The sequence below is a fragment of the Phyllostomus hastatus genome, unplaced genomic scaffold (genome assembly GCF_019186645.2).
Source record: "Phyllostomus hastatus isolate PE091 unplaced genomic scaffold, TTU_PhHast_1.1 phas_scaffold_78, whole genome shotgun sequence".
Taxonomy (NCBI): Eukaryota; Metazoa; Chordata; class Mammalia; order Chiroptera; family Phyllostomidae; genus Phyllostomus; species Phyllostomus hastatus.
This window is the reverse complement of record NW_025334041.1, coordinates 50,212,128-50,233,087: the sequence shown is the minus strand read 5'-3', so window position 1 is coordinate 50,233,087 and position 20,960 is coordinate 50,212,128. Positions and strand designations below refer to the sequence as shown.

The 20,960-nt window shown below is 39.1% G+C and overlaps 1 protein-coding gene across 1 annotated transcript in view; it reads left to right on the top strand.

Annotated features, from left to right (window-relative positions):
• The first annotated feature begins 215 nt into the window (after window positions 1-215).
• LAMB4 (laminin subunit beta 4) overlaps window positions 216-20,960 on the top strand; it is a 116,712-nt gene continuing 95,967 nt past the window's right edge. Inside the window, exons 1-5 of the mRNA XM_045827792.1 lie at window positions 216-306; window positions 677-734; window positions 8,467-8,532; window positions 15,151-15,308; window positions 20,210-20,345. Coding sequence (XP_045683748.1) covers window positions 8,499-8,532; window positions 15,151-15,308; window positions 20,210-20,345 — 328 coding nt within the window. The 5' untranslated portion in view covers window positions 216-306; window positions 677-734; window positions 8,467-8,498. The remainder of the gene's footprint in view (window positions 307-676; window positions 735-8,466; window positions 8,533-15,150; window positions 15,309-20,209; window positions 20,346-20,960) is intronic.

Sequence of the window (20,960 nt, the reverse complement as noted above, 5' to 3'; positions counted from 1 at the left end):
TTCTCCATAGGTTTCAGCAGACACAGATTCCTCTCTGCATACGCCCAGAATCTTGGTCTGAAGGCAAAGCTGGATGCTCAAGCAAAAGACTCTACAAGTTAGTGAATCATGAAAACATCTGCATTTATCAACTGCTGTTTTTCAGGTTCAGAGTTTATTTTATGAAGCATTATTATTGCAAGTAGGAAGTAAAATGTATTTGATTAGGTACACACTTTTCACTCAAGTGAACTTACAGCATCTCACTCAAACAATTCATTCATTCCTTGAGAGGGCATTGCACCTCGTTGCTTTTGTGAGCATAAGGTAAGCTTTGATTCTTTATGATTCACCCTCCTTAACTTCCACTGTTGAAGCAGGTACAAGTAACCTACACACTCGGTTAGAAATTTGGTAGGAATGTTGCACTTTGTTGCTGTAGCCCCTAATTGCAACTTCTCAAAGTCACTATTTTCCGAAGTTTGGCATGGAAATGAATGTTTGCTGTAAAATTGAGCTCTCTTTCCCTCTGTATACTGGGTGTGTGTGTGTGTGTTTGTGTGTAAGTCAAAATCTAAGGCAAGTAATTTCACAAATCACCTCTTTTGGCAGGTTTTGAAACACCTCTCATCTTTTTTTCCTACCCTTAGGTGCCTCGGGGCAAATGTTTTCTACTTAAATTGACTCTCACTTTCAGGTGTGCCTTTACATGCCCTGCTTGTTGCCTGCACCTCTCAGCAGACTCTCAAATCCTGGTAAGTCTCACTTCCATCTCTCTGGCAAGTTGGCATTTTGGGGATCAAGTGAAGGTATCAGCAAGTGAAGGTACATGGGGAACCAGCACGAGTATAATATATCCGAATATAGAGTACAATTGTTACTTTTACAGAATGATCAATGATCAGATAACATACACGCACATTTGTGTAACGCAGTATCCAATGGGAAAAGTAGAAGCTTAATGCACAGTGGATGCAGCCACTGACTTGAAGTTTTGTTTGTTGAAGAAAGCATCAAATGATGTGGTGTTGAACTGCACAATTTTAAATTGTGTATTATGTAAATGCTTATTTTATTATGGTGATACAACTGGTGACAATTTAGAAAAAATTCAAATTCTATAGAACTATCCATATCTTCAAAATATTTTTGTTAATATCCTAGGTTTGTGTAAATACTGTTTTAAGGGGAACATAAAATCTGCTTCAATGAAATCTGCTTGACATGAAAGGAAGCTTTATAACTTCTAGTTCTGCATTCTTCACTATGATACAATTTAGCAACACAGCTGAAATATTGAATGATTCTTGGAAAAAAATGTGTTACTCGAATAAAGGAAAGATAAACATAACTTTGTTGACCTGAGCACAGCCTCCAAGCAAGGGCAGATGAAGTAATGTTAGTGAACAGTGAGTGAATTAAAATCAGTTAGCAATGCCAGAATGTTATTGTCAGTTTCATATACTTTACTGTTTATTGAAACAATTCACACATTTTGAGACCTGTTTATTGCAACACAATATATTTTAAGACCTGCTTCATCCAGCAACATTAGTTAAACAGTGACCAAAATGCATCCAGCCTTGTTGTAAATCTATTTACATGCTTTTCGTCCAAAGAAGGGGTAATATTATATTTATTCATCATAATTACTTTTACATATATCACTTAAACTCACCAATGAGTTTAGCAAGAAAAAATTTCACGTAGCCCCTGTGAGGCTTTGCAAATGTCAGCTCTGATAAACCAACCAGAAAAGCAGCACCGGCGAAACGAATAGCTTGATGAAGGGAGGTAGGGGTGGGATTACCACAATGCCCGCACCATGCTGCATGTGCAGCTGTCGGTTTCATAATGCCTAGGTGGATGATTTCAGACAATACAACTTCTAAGTGTTGCCAGACTTACCCTAACACTCATCTAGTTTGGGGCTCAGGTCACCTGAAATGGGAAACAGAAAACAGGAGTCAAGACTAGAGCGGAGCAACTTATGGAAATGAAGGGTGAGGTGCAAGGCCCTGGCGAAGGGCACTGGGGCCACCTGTGACTTCTCAAGCTCAGAACTATTGCTATTTTGGGTCATATAATTCTTTATTAGGGGGCTGGGCATGGTCCTGTGCATTGTATATCATTTAGGGGCATCCATGGCCTCTACCCACTAGATCCAATAGTATTCCCCTCCCCTGCTGTGACAGTCAGAAGTTTGCACAGGCATTGCCAAATGTTTTCTGCGGGGCAAACCAACCCATTGAGAAGCATTGCACAACACTCTTCTGAAAAACAGAAAAGCTAACATATAGGCTTAAGGATTTGCAGGGTAATTACAGGGATCAGCAGCCATAATCCACATTCACTGAGAAAGAAGTCAAGAGTTCACTTGCAGTGGGACATAGAGAAGTAAGAAAATCAGGGATGATTTCAATTGCTTTACCACATTTTGTTGGATCATTTCAAGGAGAATATTTTCAGCAGCCTGAATTAACCAGAATTAATTTACCTCTTCAATTGCTGTGCCTCAGGACTTTCAGGGATAGCTGAATTAAAGGATTTAAAACCCCAGTGTTGGCATTCATTTGGGCCTGTTCCCATTACTTGGGTGGAGGAAGAAAGCGAGGCACCCCAGCAATTTTCACCCGCCTTTCCACTGGGCCCTGCTGAGCACCCCGTGTGGATGCTTTTGACCATAGGCCAGTGCTTCTGACTTGAACGCTGTGAATCTTTCACAGGATGTGGTTCAGGATCATTTCACAAAGCATAGTTCTACAATCAGTTCTAAATGAGGACAAACACTGGGAATAAAGGCTTCTTTAGAATGTCTTCCAGAATCCGGCCGGGTAGTTCAATTGGTTAGAGTGCGGCCCCGTGCACCAAGACTGGGGGTTTGATCCTGGTCGAGGCACATACAAGAATCAACCCATGAATGCGTGCATAAATAGAACAACAAATTGATGTTTCTCTCTCTCTCTTCCCATCCCTCCCTCTCTCTAAAAGAAAAAAATCAGTAAATAGATTGTCTTCCTGCTATGATAAAGAAAATTAGGACTATTGATGAGTGATTATGATTGTATTTATGACCCTCTTTACCACCCAAGTGCTTCCTATTACAATGTTTAAATTTTAAGATTTAAGAACAGCCCCGAACTGGGGCTCTGGAAAGCAAACAAATTATGAAACAGGGAGAAAGTTAGAGACTAAAAGCCATAGAATGAGGCTATGGGAGAAGAGGCAAGTAAAAGGTCAGCACCATGGGACACCCAGGATTGGCAGTTGATAAGGGGATCTTACAGCCAAGGCTGCAGCAGCCCCAGAAGGAAGGGGAGCCTCCAGGACACAGCTGAGACTTTCAAGTGGGGGTGGGTGAGGTGAGGTTAGTGCAATAGCCAGTAAATAAAACTCAGGCTAAAATTCTATGCCTGAAATTAGTGTCCAGGTTAAACACCAACGTATTTCAACACAAGAAATGGATTCAAGTCAAAAATTTTTTTAAATATATTTTCCTAACTACTTCCAGGGACAAAAAGATTAATGTTTGCATTCAAGTACTTACAAAGGAAGGTTTAGACAAAGTCATAAAAATGTTTTTAAAGCAAAATGTTTCTATTCCTATGTATTTACCCAAGAGAAATGGAAATATACATCTGTACAAAAACTTGTAGATAAATGTTCATAGCAGCATTATTCATTTGGCTATTATCCATAATAGCCAAAAAGTAGAAAAAAACAAATGCCCACAAACTGGTGAATGAATAAACAGAACATAGTATATCCATATAGTGGAATATTATTTGGCAATAAAAAAGGAATGTGTGACTGATACCTACTACAAGAAAAATGAACCTTGAAAATATTATGCTAATTGAAAGAAGTCAGTCACAGAGGACAACATACCATGAGATTGTATTTGCATGAAATATCTAGAATAGGCAAACCACAGAGAAAGTAGGAGGTACAGGAAGAGGCAGATGGGGGTGACGGCCATTCTTGTTTGGGTAATGAAATGTTCTAGAGTTAGACAGGGAGCACAACTCTGAGTATGTTGAATGCCATATTGACAGTGAATTTTACGGTATGTGAATTTTCTCAGTAAAGCTGTCACCAAAAAATAAACAGATAAAAAGCAGAATATACTTTGTGCCTTAAAAGAGTTACTAAGAGCTGTGAAGATAAGAATACCTCCATTCTTGCCTTGACCAATGTGGCTCAGTTGATTGGGTATCCTCCTGCAAAGTGAAAGGTCGCCAATTCGATGCCTGCTCAGGGCACATGCCTGGGTTACAGGTCTGGTCATTGGTCAGGGTGCATGTGGGAGGCAGCCCACTGATGTTCCTCTCCCTTTCTCCCTTCTTTCCCCTCTCTCATAAAAAAAAAGAAAAGAATTTCCCCATTCAGAAATATAAGTTTCATAGGGGAGGCTTCATATATGAAATAAAATTCTCTTTTTTCCTGTCTTCTTCCTAGAAGCTTATGAACAATATAAAATCTTCTGTTCTAAGGGGAAAATTAATTTTGGACATTGAAGGGCTAAAAGAAGAAGCCCTTCACTGAGCAAGCTCTGAGAAGTACGTGTGCATTCAGTCAGGAACAGATCCACCGAACCTCCTCACTCACCCCAATAACACAGCCGCTGTGACTAGGGCCTGCAGTGTCCAACCAGGGGACCACCCAGACCACACTGCTAAGAAAGCACCTGCCACTGAGGGGGTCTCGTTAAGCATTGGCTGCTGTCTCTGGGAGCAACAGCATCTCTGGTCTTGTGAATTATGTAGGGCAGCAGTTTATTAAACTTGAGCTGCATCAGACTCATATGGAGGGCTTGTAAGAGCACAGTGTGCTGGGCCTCCGTCCCTACAGTTCCTAAATAGTAGGTCCTGGGCTGGGGTTTGATCATTTGCATTTCTAACTAGTTTCCAGATGACCCTGATTCTGCTGGTTCAGTAGGATGACCAACATCTGGGTTTGCTCAGAACTCAGGGAGATTCCCAGGACCTAGGGACTTTCAGAAACCAGAGAATTCCCAGGCAAATTTGTCACCTTACTAAGTCCTTGGGCCACACTTTGAGAACCACTGATTAAGGAGATAAGATCAAAGTTAAATGTGAAGGGTGAGGGGAGGAGGAATGCAGAATGAGCCTCAGGTTCCCGGCCTAAGCACACTGGTCCGTGGCATTGACAGTGAGTCCTAAACTTTGCTGCATATTGGAATCATCTGGAATCTTTAAACATGCTGTGGGGACCTCACCTCTAGGTATTCTGATTTAATTGGTATGGAATGTACCTGGGTGGCAGAATGTTTAAATCTCCCCAGGTGATTCTAATGTGCAGCAAAGTTTGAAAAACATTGGGCTATGCCCTTCTCTTAGAATGGAGTCCAGGAGAAGAGCAGGCACATGAGGCAAATTAATGAGATTTAGGTGTTTGTGAGCCATCGGCAGTTCTGGGGTACATATCAGACTCCTCTGGCCCTGGCTGGGTCACTCATTGGGTTGAGCACTGGCCTTCGAACTGAAAGATCTCTGGTTTAATTCCTGGTCTGGAGCACATGCCTGGATAGCATGCCAAATCTCCAGTTGTGGGTGTGCAAGAAGCAACCAATTAATCAATGTTTCTCTCACACATCGATGTTTCTCTCCCTCTCTTCCCCTCTCTCTAAAAAATAAATAGTCTTTTTTTTTTTTAAAAAAAAAAAGAACATTCTGGGAAGCATCTTAGACACATTACACCTGGGTCTCACCCCCCAGCAATTCTGAATTTACCTCGGTTGGGTCTGAACATTGGTAGCTGAAAAATCTCCCAGAGACTTTTAAAAAGGAAGGAATGAAGCATGAAGGCAGGAGTTCTGAATCCCGGACATCAGGATTTGGGATTTCATGTTATCAAAAGTGTAGCTCAGTAATTGACTGAAGCCACATGCTCCGACTAAGGAAAGGAGCACCACCTAGAGAAAGTGCTCGGGTCCAGGTGACCCGCACAGGGGGGAACTTCCCAAGGCTCCATCTGGACTCTCCTAGAGGTCTTCACAAGTTTTGTGTGAGGTAATTAGTCCACATCTGGAGATTTTTACAACACAGAGTTCATTTTCAGAAGGAGATGCTTCCAGAGAGGCTGCTTCTCACTCAGTCATTTTCTTATGATATTGGACATCCCAAATGACCCCTGGGCTATGTAAAGAGCTTGGACTACAGAATGGGACATTTGCCTAAAACCAGGCATTTCAAAATACTTTCTAAAGGACGTCATAAGAAGGCTGGAACTAGCAGGGTGGAATTGAAGGCAAAGGAGCTTTCCATAAGCAGGCAGTGCTGGGCTCATACTCCAGTGCAGGCAAGGGGAGATGAGAGGGCTGAAATGTGGGGTTCATGGGATAAACAATCCATTAGGACAGAACTTGAAGGCTAGAATGTAAAAAATAGTTCTCATCTGTAAATACATGAAAAACATCTTTATACTCACTACTACTGAAATAAATACATTAAAATAATGATGAAAAACAGTTCTCTGCTTCTTAAATTGATAAAGCTTTAAAAATTCATAATACTCAATATTGCTAAGGGCTCAGGGTGACAGCTGTTCCCACAGGCTATTGACAAGAGTGTAAATTGGGACAAACTTTCCAAACAGCGGTTTGACATCAAAAGCTTTACACACACACATAGTGTGTGTACATGTATATATGCATATATATGTGTACTGTTTATGCATACATGTATGTGTACACACATAGTCATGCTTTTGATTTATTATTTCCACTTCAGTTAATATATCCTGGGGAATAATTAAGGATATAAGCAAAAATTTAGCAAAAATATTTATAACAGGAAAATATTAGAAACATGGCATACATCAACTAATAAGGGATTTGTTAAATAAATTTTGGTTCCTGCATTCAGAGGAATACTATCCAGTAACTTAAACATTGATGCAGAAGAGCACTTTACTTCCTCACCTCCCAACCCACTGAGGTTTGTTTACTTTCATCTATATCAGGGCTCCCACAACAGCAACTTGGGGAGCCCTCTAGCCAGAGGGCCTTAGCTGAATCTACAAAGGAGGACACAGGTTTGGTTTGTGGAAGCACTCAGGTAATCCTGATGCCCCTCACTAGGTTGAAACTGCTAACATGAAAATATATTGCTGGTACTCTGGCCCATGTGGCTTAGTTGTTTGGAATATTGTTCCGTAAACCAGAAGGCCTAGGTTGAGGGTTTCATTCACAGTCAGGGTGTGTATAGGAGGCAACTGATCAATGTTTCTGTCCCTTTCTTTCTTCTTCCCCTCTCTCTAAAATTAGTAAGCATGTCTTCAGGTGAGGATAAATGTATACATATTAGTCTGTCCAAAAAAAAGTCCAACCATATAAGAGAACAGTTCACAGGACATTGATGTAACCTGGCAGCCAAGGAGAGTAGACTGGAATGCACATGTGTGAACAATGACAACTTCACTGTACTAGTCAGGGGAGTGGTAGACATCATTTAGTGAGCATGTGTACTGTGTGGCTGTCACGTTCAAAATGACTGAGTGAGTAGAGCAACGAATCTGTATCACATTTTGCATTAAGCTTTAACTTTCCTCCACGGAAACTGTTGGATGATTCAGAAGGCTGCAGCAATAGGCAACTGGTGATTGGCAGCTTATTCACAACACACCCCCTCATGCATCACATCTCATGCAGAGATTTTTGGTGAAACATCAAATCACCCAGGTTACTCAGCTACCCTACAGCCCAGATTTGGCACCCTGTGACTTGTGGCTTTTCCCAAAACCAAAATCACCTTTTAAAGGGAAGAGATTTCAGACTGTCAATGAGATTCAGAAAAAAACGATGGGGCAGCTGATGGTGATTGGGAGAACCGTGTGAGATCCCAAGGTGCTTACTTTGAAGGGGACTGAGGCATCATTGTCTTATGTACCATGTTTCTTGTACCTTGTATCTTCTTCAATAAATGTCTCTATTTTTCATATTATATGGCTGGATATATTACAGACAGACCAGATATATCTGGCACAAAATGGTGTCTGAGATATAATGACATGGTAATCATTTTTGGAAAACATTTATACGTAAGGAAGAATGTATGGAAGAACCTATAGCAAGACATTAACCACTTCTCTGCAAACAGTATTACTATGGATAATAATTCCTTTATTTTCCCTGTCTGATTTTTGTGTTTTCAGTAATGGGTACATATTAACTGCATAATTTATTTTTTCTAAATAATAAGATGGGCAAAATAGGTTAATATAAAAGATGGAAAGGAAATATTTGTTTCATATTATTTCCCACAAATAATTGTATTTTGTGATTTCAAAATAGAAAACAAATATTTGTAAAAATGTATATACTTTTATTTTTTAAGGAATTGGATGCTATAGGTATTTTGTGTCCCTAAAGGGTAAGAACTATCAGACAAATTTTCAAATCATTGACAACTGATGCAGTTATTGAGTTTATCAGTGACTGATTTAGCCTCCTTTTTTTTAACCTAGCAGAACTGAATTTAATCATTTCTTGAAAAAAAATGCAATTTCAACTGACATTTCTTTTGCACCTTGGTAAGTATTAGTTGTTCAAATATTAATTTTTCTGCTTGTGTTATTGTTCTAAAATATTTAGTAGAAATAATTTTTAAACATATCCACCTCTTTTTTTATACTGCTATATATTTGCATGGCTACTCTGTTGTATAACTGTGTCAAGTAACTAAAAAATTTCACTCAAATATGTTTAGTACCCATGCATAGCTATTTCTACCACTCTTTAATGGAATATTATCCTCAAAAGGTAAGTAAGTAAAGTAAGATACTAGCAAAAGTCAAATACTTTCAGATTCATAATTTTAAAATATAATGCATTTCAATTTTTAAAACTAGTTCTGCTTTGAATGTAACATTTGTTCCAGTGATGTGGTCTCATGAAGAATTTATAGGCAAAATTCCCTCTGCTGAGTAAGCAGCAGCTCTGGGCTAAAGGGCCAAATCCTCCATGCCTCTGCTGTTTTTAATAAGCTGAGAATAATTTACATTAGTCATAGAAAATATGTTTCCAACAATCACTCTCTGATCCTGAATTTTCTATGTCTATGACAGATCTGCTTTTGATTGCTAAGTACTGACTAAATTGCTTAGACTCTTCTCTTTAAAGATTCATGCTGAATTTCTTCATGGTAGCAAACTTCAAGAATCCCATCTTTTAATTTTACACTTTTTAAACCCTGAGGCAATTGCCCAATTAGATCTGCTGATAAAAAGGGAAAGAACAGCTCTAGAAGGGAAGTGCTCACTTGTTCTCTGTTGAAAATTCCCTGTCTCAGAGAGGTGAGTCACAAGCCAGTGGGAACAAAGATGTTTAATCTACATCTGACTTGGATGTTCTCTTTGGAACTAAATCAACATTCAAAATTAGAGGCAACCACTGAGGATGACTGTGCCTTCTCCCAGCCTCAATGGAGGATAATGTACACACCTTCTTCAGAGAGTCTTCCCCGAGGAGATCCCTCTTCTGAAGGGAATGCCTTCAAAACCAACTTAGCTTGGGCAGAAAAGGCTTTGCTGCAATACATTCAGGATTTCTAAATCTAAGGTACCCTGATGTAACCCAAATCTCTCGGGTTGCCTATAGGTCAAACTACAAACCAAGTTAACTCCATACCACCAGTGTGGGCATTTTCTGGTTTGTCCAACCATAGGCATTTCTGTAAATGCTAGAGCCTATTTAAACACTTTGTCTTGCAATCTAAGGAAAATAAGGAGAAAAAAATCATGAAACATGCATTGGTTCCAGGTTTGGGGAACAGGATGCAAAGTGCAAGCCTTATCTAATGTGCATTCTTGGTACTTTTTCTTACCCATAATAAGTAAGGGATCTGAGTACATGAATGTGTGTTCACAGCCTCTAAAACTCTGAGGTGCACTCCAAAGTATATGAAAATATCTCACATCAGAAAATCATAACAATATACAAAATTACTGAGAGACTATATAATAATGGTTATTTCTACAAAATGATCCTTATAGAAAATTTACTGTTCATTTTCTTTAAATGGGCAAATCTCCCACCTTCATTCTTAATAAGATTCTATCTTTAAGTTGTATGTCATTTTTGAGGAATACATTGATTTTCTAAAGATATAAATATCTTTATCCTTCACCTTTGTTGAATTAGTTCTAACCTATTGCTAATGTAATAATCTGGCAGCTGAAATTTTTATCCCAGGAAGGATATTGCCCAGTTTATGTTCAGGCATGCAGCCTGAACATAATTTCTAGCCAATTTTTGCCAAGTATTTTAGACCATGAGTTCATATGTGTACTTAGAATATTACACAAATAATAGTTAAATTTCCTTAAGTCCTGGAATACTTTTATTTCTAAAAAGTAAAGATCTGATTAAAACAAGTTTGGCCAAGTTGGGTTATAAAAGCAGGTTAAGTCTCCAAGGCAACAGTTCAAATAAAAGAATTCAGGATGGAACTTGTCTAAAAGAATAAATCCCTGGGAGGGAAGTCTTAGCTAATCTGCACATAGCATAAGCAGAAATGCTATACCTGACTTTCTTTCAAAAAGCCTTTGTCTATTGGAGTCCAAAATTCTGATTAGTTATTTGTCCAAGATGCCAATTCTAGGAAATAAAAGGACATCTGCATTTGGATTGCTGGGTGAGTGAGAGAAAAATTCATGTTAACCAATCCAGGGTCATTTACTATATATACAATGAAATAAAAAGTGTATGATGGAACTAAGTTTTCTCATGTATCTATCTCAAATAAAGAGAAGGAAATGCTGTGTCTTTGTTCTAGAATAGTAATCTTTGCAATGAGACTGAAGGTAGAAAATTCCCTGTTCAAACTGACATTTGGTAAACTGTAGGGAGGCAGACATTATGTGTCTTATTCTTAGCTGTAGAACTATGATTTATGTGTGTTTACAGACTGATAATTACCACAGAATAACCAGGTTAACAGAATAGTTCATGTGGGAAATGTATGCATAACAGAGAGAACATTATTTTTCAAACGCTTGTATTTTGGGGAGGACAAGTTGAAGAAAAGAAATTCATTAGCTATAGAACAAGTACATAACAAATTCTTTATTTTTCAGTTGAGAAAACTGAGAAGAAACCAAACTCAGTTTGTAGTATGGTAATTATTTTTCATTTTAGGCCAATCCTTTCACTCCTGTCTGTTGAAATCAAGTCTTGGCATAAAATGTCTCAAGGGAAAAGTGTATTAGCAGCTGGAAGAGGTCATGTGTGTGTTGTTTAAGAATGTAGATGTACTTCATTCACCATCCAGGGGCTGATGGGGTAATTTTGAGGGAAAAGAAGACTGTTTGGGCATACTTTCATTTTGAGGTAATTGTAGGTTCATGTGCAGATGTAAGAAATAATACAGAGATATCTCATATACCTTTCACCCAGTTTCCTCTAATGGTAATATCTTGCATAACTATGGCACAATATGACAACCAAGAAATTAACATCCATAGAGTTCATTGATCTTATTCAGATTTCACCACTTTTACGTGCACATGCACTTATTTGTGTGTATGTATTAATTCTATGCATTTTTAAAATATTTTATTTATTTATTGTCAGAGAGAGGGGAAGGAAGGAGAAAGAGGGAGAGAAATATCATTGTATGGTTACCTCTCATGCACTCCCTACTGGGAACCTGGCGCACAACCCAGGCATGTGCCCTGACTGGGACTTGAACTTGTGACCCCTTGGTTTGCAGCCCACATTCCATCCACTGAGCTACACCAGCCAGGGAAATTCTACTCAATTTTATTCACATGACCATCACCCCAGTTAAGACACAAAACAATTTCATCACTTCAAGGATCCACAGTACTACCCCTTCATAGCCACCCCCACCTCCTTCCCTCCTTGCCTCCCAAACCCCCGAAAATCTGTTCTCCATCTCTACAGTTTTGCCATTCAAGAAATGTAATTACACAGTATATAGCCTTTTTAAAAGATTTTATTTATATTTTTTAGCACAAGGAGAAGGGAGGGAGACAGAGAGGGAGAGAAACATTGATGTGAGAGAGAAACATTGATTGGTTGCCTCTCCTATGTGCCGTGAGTGGGGACCAAACCCACAACCCAGGTGTGTGCCCAGACAGGAATCAAACCACTGACTTTTCTCTTCATGGGAGGATGCTCCATCCAACTTAGCTGCCCTGTTTTTCAGGGCCAGTATATAACGTTCTGAGATTGGCCTTTTTCACTCAGCCTAACTCCTTTGAGGTTTATCCATATTGCTGCCATGTTTCAAGAGTCACTCATTTTTATTGCTGAGAACTATTCCATGATATGGTTGTACCAACACTTTGCTTAACCATTCACTCATTGAAGGAAAACTGGCTTGTTTCCAGTATTTGACTATTATAAATAAAGATGCTATGGACATGCGTACACAGGTTTTTATATAAACATAAATGTTCATATCTCTGGGATAAATATCTAAGAGTGTAATTGCTGGATTGTATGATAAGCACAAGCTCAGTTTTCTTAAAAGCTGTCATATTGTCCCCCAGACATTTTACATTCCCACCAGCAGTGTATGAGTGCTCCAGCTTCTCCACATTCTCACCAGCATCTAGTGTCACTACTGTTTTTCTAACCATTCTGATAGGTATGTAGTAGCATCTTATTGTGGCTTCAATTTGCATTTCCCTAATGGCTAATGATGTTGAACACGTTTTCGGGGCCTTATTTGCCATTTGTATATCTTCTTCAGTGCAAGTCTATTCATGCCACTTGTCATGTTATTGCTGGGTTGATTTTTTTTAAAGATTTTATTTTTTTTTTAGAGAGGGGAAGGGAGGGAGAAAGAGAGGGAGAGAAACATCAGTGTGTGGTTGCCTCTTGCGCACTCCCCACTGGGGACCTGGCCCACAACCCAGGCAGGTGCCGTGACTAGAAATTGAACCAGGGACCCGTTGGTTCACAGGCTGGCACTCAATCCACTGAGCCATGCCATCCAGAGCTGGGTTCATTTTTAATGCTGAATTTTGAGAACACTTTATATTTTAGATCAAGACATCAGTCAGATATGTGATTTGCAATTATATTCTCCTAGCCTGCTGCTTGCCTTTTTATTTCTTTGTGAAGCTTCTAATTTTGATGAGGTCCAATTTATCAGATTTTCTTTTTATGGATCATGCTCTTGTCATCAATTCTAAAATGTCTTTGCCTAGCCCTGAGTCCCAAAGATTTTCTTCTGCATGCTATAGGAGTTTTATACCTTTATGCTTATATATTTTACATTTAAATCCATGATTCATTTTGTGTTAATATTTATATAAGTCATAAAGTTTTCATGAAAGTTCATTTTTGCCTATGGATCTTCAATGTCTCCAGCAGTGTTTGTTGAAAAGGTTATCCTTCCTCCATTCAATTGCCTTTGCACCTCAAATATCAGTTGGGCATATGTGTGTGGATGTATTTCTAGGTTCTCTGTTCTGTTCCATTGATTTATGGGCCTCTCCTACCAGCATTACACTCTCTTGTTTACTGTCCCTACATTGAAAGCTTTAATATCAAGTAGAGAGATTTTCAAAGTTGTTTCGGCTATTCTCGGTCCTGTGTCTTTCAACCTATTTTATTTCTGCAAAATTGCCATGTCTATATTTGAATTTTAATCAGGAGAAAACTAATGCTTGGATTTTGGCCTTGAGAATCAAACAGAATTCTAACCCTTTAATCAAACTTTAAAAGATACTGTATTGTCTTGTTCAAATTCACTTTTAAAAGAAGAAATAGAATGACACTATAAATAGCTATCAATAAAAAGTCACAGTTGACTCACATTGTATCTGCATTTAATTTTATATTTGTATTAGCCTTACTTAGGCCCAGTAAGATTCTACTTTGTTTTCTTCAACCTTCCCAACAATGAACAAATCTGTTAATGTGTTACGGGTTGCAAAAATGTAGCTCCAACATAGTAGAGCAAACCCTGCAGGCAAGCTGTGCAGGCAGGAAATAGTTCAGCTCAGCCTACCCACTCCGCATTCAAATATAAAGATTTAACATTGTCTTAACTCAGAATTTAACATTTTAAAACAATTAGAACTTTCAAAATAGTTTTTAAACTGAGATATAAGAATACTATCTCAGAGGCTGCACATAGAAAGTAAAGAATTGAAGTGACAGTCGAGATGGAGGTGCCCTTGCAATGATCTTACACCTCTTGTGACCAAATCCCATCTAGACAGATCTGTCGGACAGCAGGTATCAAGGGCTCAGTGTGCTGTACACACTGGGACTCCGTCTCTCACTTGGTCCCAAAGGGGCATGATTTGTTCCATGGTACATCTGAGCCCAACAACTCATATTATAATGGATCAATTGAACTTACATAGTTTAGGACACTATTAGGCAGGATTAGGATTCTCATTCCTCGTGTCTGTATTCTTCTCTGTTTTTGCCCTAAAATGATACATGGAGGATTCCCAGTACAGAGAAGCTATCTCAGATGAGGTTACTTAGAAGCAGAGCCTGAGACAGGGATTTGTGGGTATGTGATTTATTGAGAGAGCGCTCTGAGGAGTCAGGCGAGGAAGCAAAGGCGGAAGGGGGTACCAGCTGGAGTCAGGCTTCAGCCTCCCCAACCCTGTGGAGAGGTTCTGAGCATAATTTGCACAGTGGAGTTGATCCTAACCTCAGGCGATGAATTATGTACTGAACTATGTATTTGTCAGTCATTGGCTACAGGCTGGCCAAGGTGAGGACCAGAACACAGATGGTATAACCTCTCAGGTTAAGAAACTTCCATCAGGCTAAGGGCACCAAGACCATCTAGGACAAGGGTCTTAATGATCAACAGAACTAATATTAAAAATAAATGGACTGTTGCCCTGGCTGGTGTAACTCAGTGGATTGAATGTGAGCTGCAAACCAAAGGGTCATGCGTTCAATTCCCAGTCAGGGCACGTGCCTAGGTTGTGGGCCAGGTCCCCAGGAGGGAACACAGGAGAGGCAACCACACATTGATGTTTCTCTCCCTCTCTTTCTCCTTCCCTTCCCCTTTCTCTAAAAATAAATAAATACAATCTTTTAAAAAATAAATAAATGGACTGTTAACTTTCCAATTTAACCAGTTGCTTCGTTAAGCCTTCGACTACCCCTGCACTGCCTTCTAAGTAGCTGTTTCTGTTATGTTCAAGGGTTGCTCAGTTATGCAAAAGCTGAAGATGGATGCAACAAGCGTGCCTGTTATCCCACCACCGGCAATCTCCTGGTGGGACGCAGCACACAGCTCACCGCTTCTTCTACCTGTGGGCTGGGCGGAGCCCAGAAATACTGTATCCTCAGCTACCTCGAGGTGGGTTGGTTCTTTGTTTACTTGTTGGGACATTATTTAATCACTGATGTGGGTTCTTCCAAGTACATCTGGGGCTGTTCAGGCAATAGTAAAGAAGGAGACAACATTCCTTTCAGATCATCAGAGACACATGTGACACAATTCAAAGTCCAGGAAACCTTGTCAAATCAGAAAATAGAAAGATCTACTTAATCTGTTTCTTGTTACCTTTAGAATTAAACAGAAAAGTCTTTTTGGTTCAGCCTTTGAAGGGAATGACTATAAAATGTGGCTGCCATAGAATAAACCTAGTTGACTTAATAGGTAAAGACTGAGGATCCATCAGGCCCTCAAGGCCATTATGCTAACCAGGAGTTCTCCCTGCCCTGCCATAGAGATAGAAGGGTATGGAACCTGGAATTCACTGCAGCCTCACAATGACACTTGGAAACTGTCTTGGTCTTGCCTAAAAACCATAAAATCCCAACGTGAACATATGTTGCGGCCTTTTTTTCCTTGAAGACCAGTGTGTTAAAAGAACAGGTTGCTTTAGAGTTTGTTCTTCCCTGTATCCTGAGAGCAGATCAAGCACCCCAGGTCATCTGTGCCTCATACCTGCTGAAAAGCCTGAGGCGGTCATGTCAAGCTGTCAGTGAGAGGATGTGCAGGAAGGAAGTTGGACACAAGCCTAATGTTAGCGGCCCAGGCTTTTCCATGTATTGTTCATCAAGGCAACTCCTGGAGGTCTCTGGGAAATGCTTTGTATTCTCATTGGTTTCTAACAAAAGAGGGTGATTATAATTAAGTAGAGACAATACCTGAATGCTTAGCACTGTTCTAAGTTTGGGAACTACTTGTATAAGAAAGCAACTTCTCTACACATGCAAGGAAATGACACTGTAGAAGTTTACTCAACTCTATTTAGGTCAGGTGGGATGGATGGCCCTTCCACTGACTTTATGAGTCCAGGTCCTGTAGACAAAGAAGTGGTTCTCAACTCTAACATTAGAAACTTTCCAACCCAAGATCACCCATCTTGTTCTTCAACCACTGGCATTCACTTACCCTCATCCTAGCCAACCCCTGATATACTCGGACGATAATCAGAACTTCATGTTCCTATGTCTTAATTTCACACCACCAAAACAGAAGTAAATCAAACTTCAGAAACTTCTTTTGTCTGTAAAATCACAGAAATCTTAAAAATCCTAGAGCTGAAAAAAATCTCAAAATATCTTCAGGCTGACAAAGTTTCACAGGTGGGACTGCAAGTGCTAGTCTGCACAAACATTGTGCGGGATGGGGGTGATTTTCCTGTCTGTTGTCTAAAAAACTGCTACCAAGCACAGCATCCTCTTCAAAAACTTCAAGTCAACATCGACTCACAGTGTCACACAAGTTGGGATTCCCGCTTAGTCTCTGCTGCTGAGCATCCTCTGTAGCCAGTCCCAGCAACAGCTGTGCTCCTGAAATGTTTACAGAAAGAATAGCCCACAAGCCCTGAGTATAAACATTTCCCCCCCAAATTTTTATAGTCTCAACATCTTGTGATTCAATCACAGGGTTTCTGCTGCTCTTTTGGGACAGGCCTGGGTCAAGCTTCTCCATAGGAGAATTGAGCTAGCTTCCATTGTTCCTTTATTTCTTCAAGTGGAAGGTTTATAGTGGCCAGTAATTCTAAAAAGATTTTATAGGCCTGACCAGTGTCACTCAGTTGGTTGGGCATCATTCTACAAAGTAAAAGGTCACTGGTTCAATTACCAATCAGGGCACACACCAAGGTTGTAGGTTCGGTCCCCAGTTGGGGCCTGTGTGAGAGGCAACCAATGGATGTTTCTCTCTTACACCCGTGTTTCGTTCCTCTCTTTCTCTCGCTCTCTCTAAAAATAAATAAATAAAATATTTAAAAAATAAAAAGTTTATGTGGAGCTCTTGAAAAGCTGGTTTATCTTGATAGACTCTAGCAGAAATAGTCATTAAAATCATCATGCATTCATTCAACAAATTTTACTGATTATCTACTATGTTCCAGACACTATTCTAGGTAAGGAGAATACAGCCATAAACAAAACAAAGTCCTTGTCCTCATTTAACTTAAAGTTTAATTATGCCAACAGACAGAAATCCAACCGCTATATAATATAGTCACAGGTAGTGATAAGGGCTTAGAAAATATTGTTATGCAGGGTAAGGGATAGAGACTGGCAGAGGCAATAAGGGTGGGAGGTGGTGGTATTTTACATAAACATCAAGGAAAATTTCTCTGAGATGATGGCATTTAAGCAGAGACCTCAAAGAAGGGGAGGAGCAAGAGATAGGAATATTTGGTGCAGGTTCAGGGAGAACTGAGAACAGCTTGTGTCAAGATTCTAAGTCACAAGGGTTCTCAATAAGCTCAAGGAAAAGCGGTGAGGGTAGCTAAGGCTGAATGTATCAGGGAAGGCAGTCAAGGAGGCAGCCCTGATGAGGCCATGTAGGCCCTTGCAAGTCATGGTCAGGATGTAAACTCAACATTCATTAAACACTGATGAGTGCATTCACTGTTGTAAGCAATTTCCAGCACAAGGGATGGTAATAAACAGCTCCTGCTTCTTGAAAGCTTTGTAAAAATGTTCCTCCAGAGTCCATTCTCCGCACATTAGCCTGGAACAGCTGCACAGGCCATGGGCAGTCTTTTGGAAGTCTTTGGAAATTTCCTTAGGAGGTTTTTTTTGTATTTTAATTTTTTTATTGTATTTTTTCCATTACCATTTATCCCACTAATATACCTCTCCCCTCCAAAAACAATCACCACAGTTTTGTCCATGAGTCCTTTTTCATTTTTGCTCAATCCCTCCACCCCCTAACCTCCCTGCCCAATAGCTGTCATCCTGTTCTCTATGTGAGTCTGTCTGCATTTTGCTTGTTAGTTCAGTTTTTTCAATAGATTCCACATATGAGTGAAATCATATGGTACTTGTCTTCCTCTGACTGGCTTATTTCGCTTAGCATAATAAGCCAGTTCTCCAGGTCGATCTATGCTCTTGCAAAGGGTAAAATCTTCATTTTATGGCCGAGTAGTATTCCATTGTTAAATGTCCTGTGATTGTTTTATCTCCTCATTTATTGAAGGATGCTTGGGCTGCTTCCATATCTTGGGGATTGTAAATAATGCTGCAATGAACACAGGGGTGCTTATGTTCTTTCAAATTAATGTTTTGGGTTTCTTCAGATATATTCCTAGAAGAGGGATCACTAGGTCAAAAGGCAGTTTCAGCCTGGCTGGTGTGGCTCAGTGGATTGAGTGCCAGCCTGCAAACCAAAGGGTTGCCGGTTTGATTCCCAGTCAGGGCACACGCCTGGGTTGCGGGCCAGTCCCCACTAGGGGATACTTGGGAGGCGACCACACATTGATATTTGTCTCCCTCTCTTTCTCCCTTCCTTTCCCTCTGTCTAAAAATAAATAAAATCTTTTTAAAAAAGACAATTGCATTTTTAACATTCTGAGGTAGCTCCATACTGCTTTCCACAGTGCCTGCACCAATTTGCATTCCCACCAACAGTGCAAAAGTTTCCCTTTTCTCCACTTCCTTGCCAGCACTTATTTGTTGATTTACTGATGATAGCCATTCTGACAGCAGTGAGGTGATATATCATTGTGGTTTGAATTTGCATTTCTCTGGTAATTAATGACACTGAGCATCTTTTCATATGCCTGTTGGCCATCTGTATGTCCTCTTTGGAGAAGTATCTATTCAGGTCCTTTGCTCATATTTTAATTGGATTGTTTCATTTTTTTGGTGTTGAGTTTTGTAAGTTCTTTATAAATTTTGGATATAAATACCTTATCAGATGTACTGGCGAATATGTTCTCACATTCCATAGATTGTATTTTAATTTTGTTGATGGTCTTCATTGCTGTGCAAAAACTTTTTAGTTTGATATAGTCCCATTTGTTTATTTTAATTTTTTTTGTTTCCCTTGCCTGGGGAGATATATCCAATAAAATATTGTTATGAGAAATGTTTGAGATCTTGTTGCCTATGTTTTCTTCTAGAATTTTTATGGATTCAGGTCTAATATTTAAGTTCTTAATCCATTTTGAAGTTATTCTTGTGTGTGGTGTAAGAAGGTGGTCTAACTTCATTTTTCTGCACTCTCCAATTTTTCCAACATCATTATTGAATAAACTATCTTTAGCCTATTGGATGTTCTCGCTTCCTCTCTCAAATATTAGTTGACTCTAAAGTTGTGGGTTTATTTCTAGGATGTGTTTCAAATAAGTACAGCTACAAGCAGACATAGTCAAGTGAGCACATTCCAAGGCCAAGTTGGCTGTTAAAAGCATTTGAAAATCCATCTCATGGAAAGTTAGTTCCCATTTACTAATAAGACCTTGTCTGCGAGACAAGAGGGTGGGGCTCTCTGTTGTGAGTTTATGAAAATCTTTTATAAAATCCACATGTGTGATATAAAGGTTTTGGAATTGGAAGCTTTTCTGCCAAAAAGTAAGTCTGAGAGAGAAAGGATGATGGTTGCAGTTAACCTAAGAGCCCATTGTTTCATTAGTTTTGTGCCAAACATTCTTCTTTTAACTAAAAATAATAATTCCACTCAAAGTTATATTCTAATTATTTCTCTATAGTTGAAAATAATCTCCAGATCATCTGCATCTTGTATGAAAAAAGAATTGGTTCCTCATATATTTTCATTTTTGCTCCAAATATATAAATTTATAAAAATTCTAAGCCATATTTTAATTTCATTTGTTATTGCATTTAAGCATCTATTGATGGAAAAATTGATGTCTTGTTATTTCCTCTGCTTTTTATTTTTAGCCAGATTGAATGACAAATATAGTAGGTACAGTTTGTTTTTAAATTCAGATCAACAATAAGTAATTATAGTTCTTTATTTTAAATGTTAATGATGGTGTTTTTCAGGGGGAACAAAAATGCTTCATTTGTGACTCCAGATTTCCTTATGATCCACACACCCAACCCAACAGCCACACCATTGAGAATGTGATTACAAATTTTGAACCAGACAGAGAAAAGAAATGGTGGCAATCTGAAAATGGTATGATTAAGTTCCTTTCCAATGTTTTATTTCTTCATATTTTTAATAAGGTGTGTTTATGATTTTAACAGTGTCAGAGCAAGCAGTTATATTGGAACAGCATTCACCAGAAGGCAGAGCCCTGTATAAGAATAAATTTTCTTTTCACTTTAAAAAAGATTATTTGTTTCTAGAGAAATAGAATTGTATTTTAAGCACATAACTCAGAATGTTTCACTCTTTCCTTGCCAGGGAAGAAAATGTCTCTGCATTCTTTTGTTCTTTGTAAAAAATAATGATAATAAGGAAGTTTATGAGGTATTGGTAAATAAAGCCCAACATAAAACACACTGATAAGTGGAATTAATAATGCCAGGGGAAATCTAAGAGTTCACGCCATGTGCTTTTTCCTTCCTCAATGCATGAAGGAAGAGAGGTAAAGGACATGTCATTTCTTACTGCAAGCTGAAGATTTCAATATAAAAATTGAATTGAAAGGATAGATGGCTACTGACTGAAGTTCTTGCCTTTCTGGGTCTGTGCCCTCCTCTGGTCATGAACAACTGTGCTATTGGGACTCACCCTGGTGTTTCCTAGATGCTCACTCTAAGTTTGAGCCTGACCAGGGATTCCTCA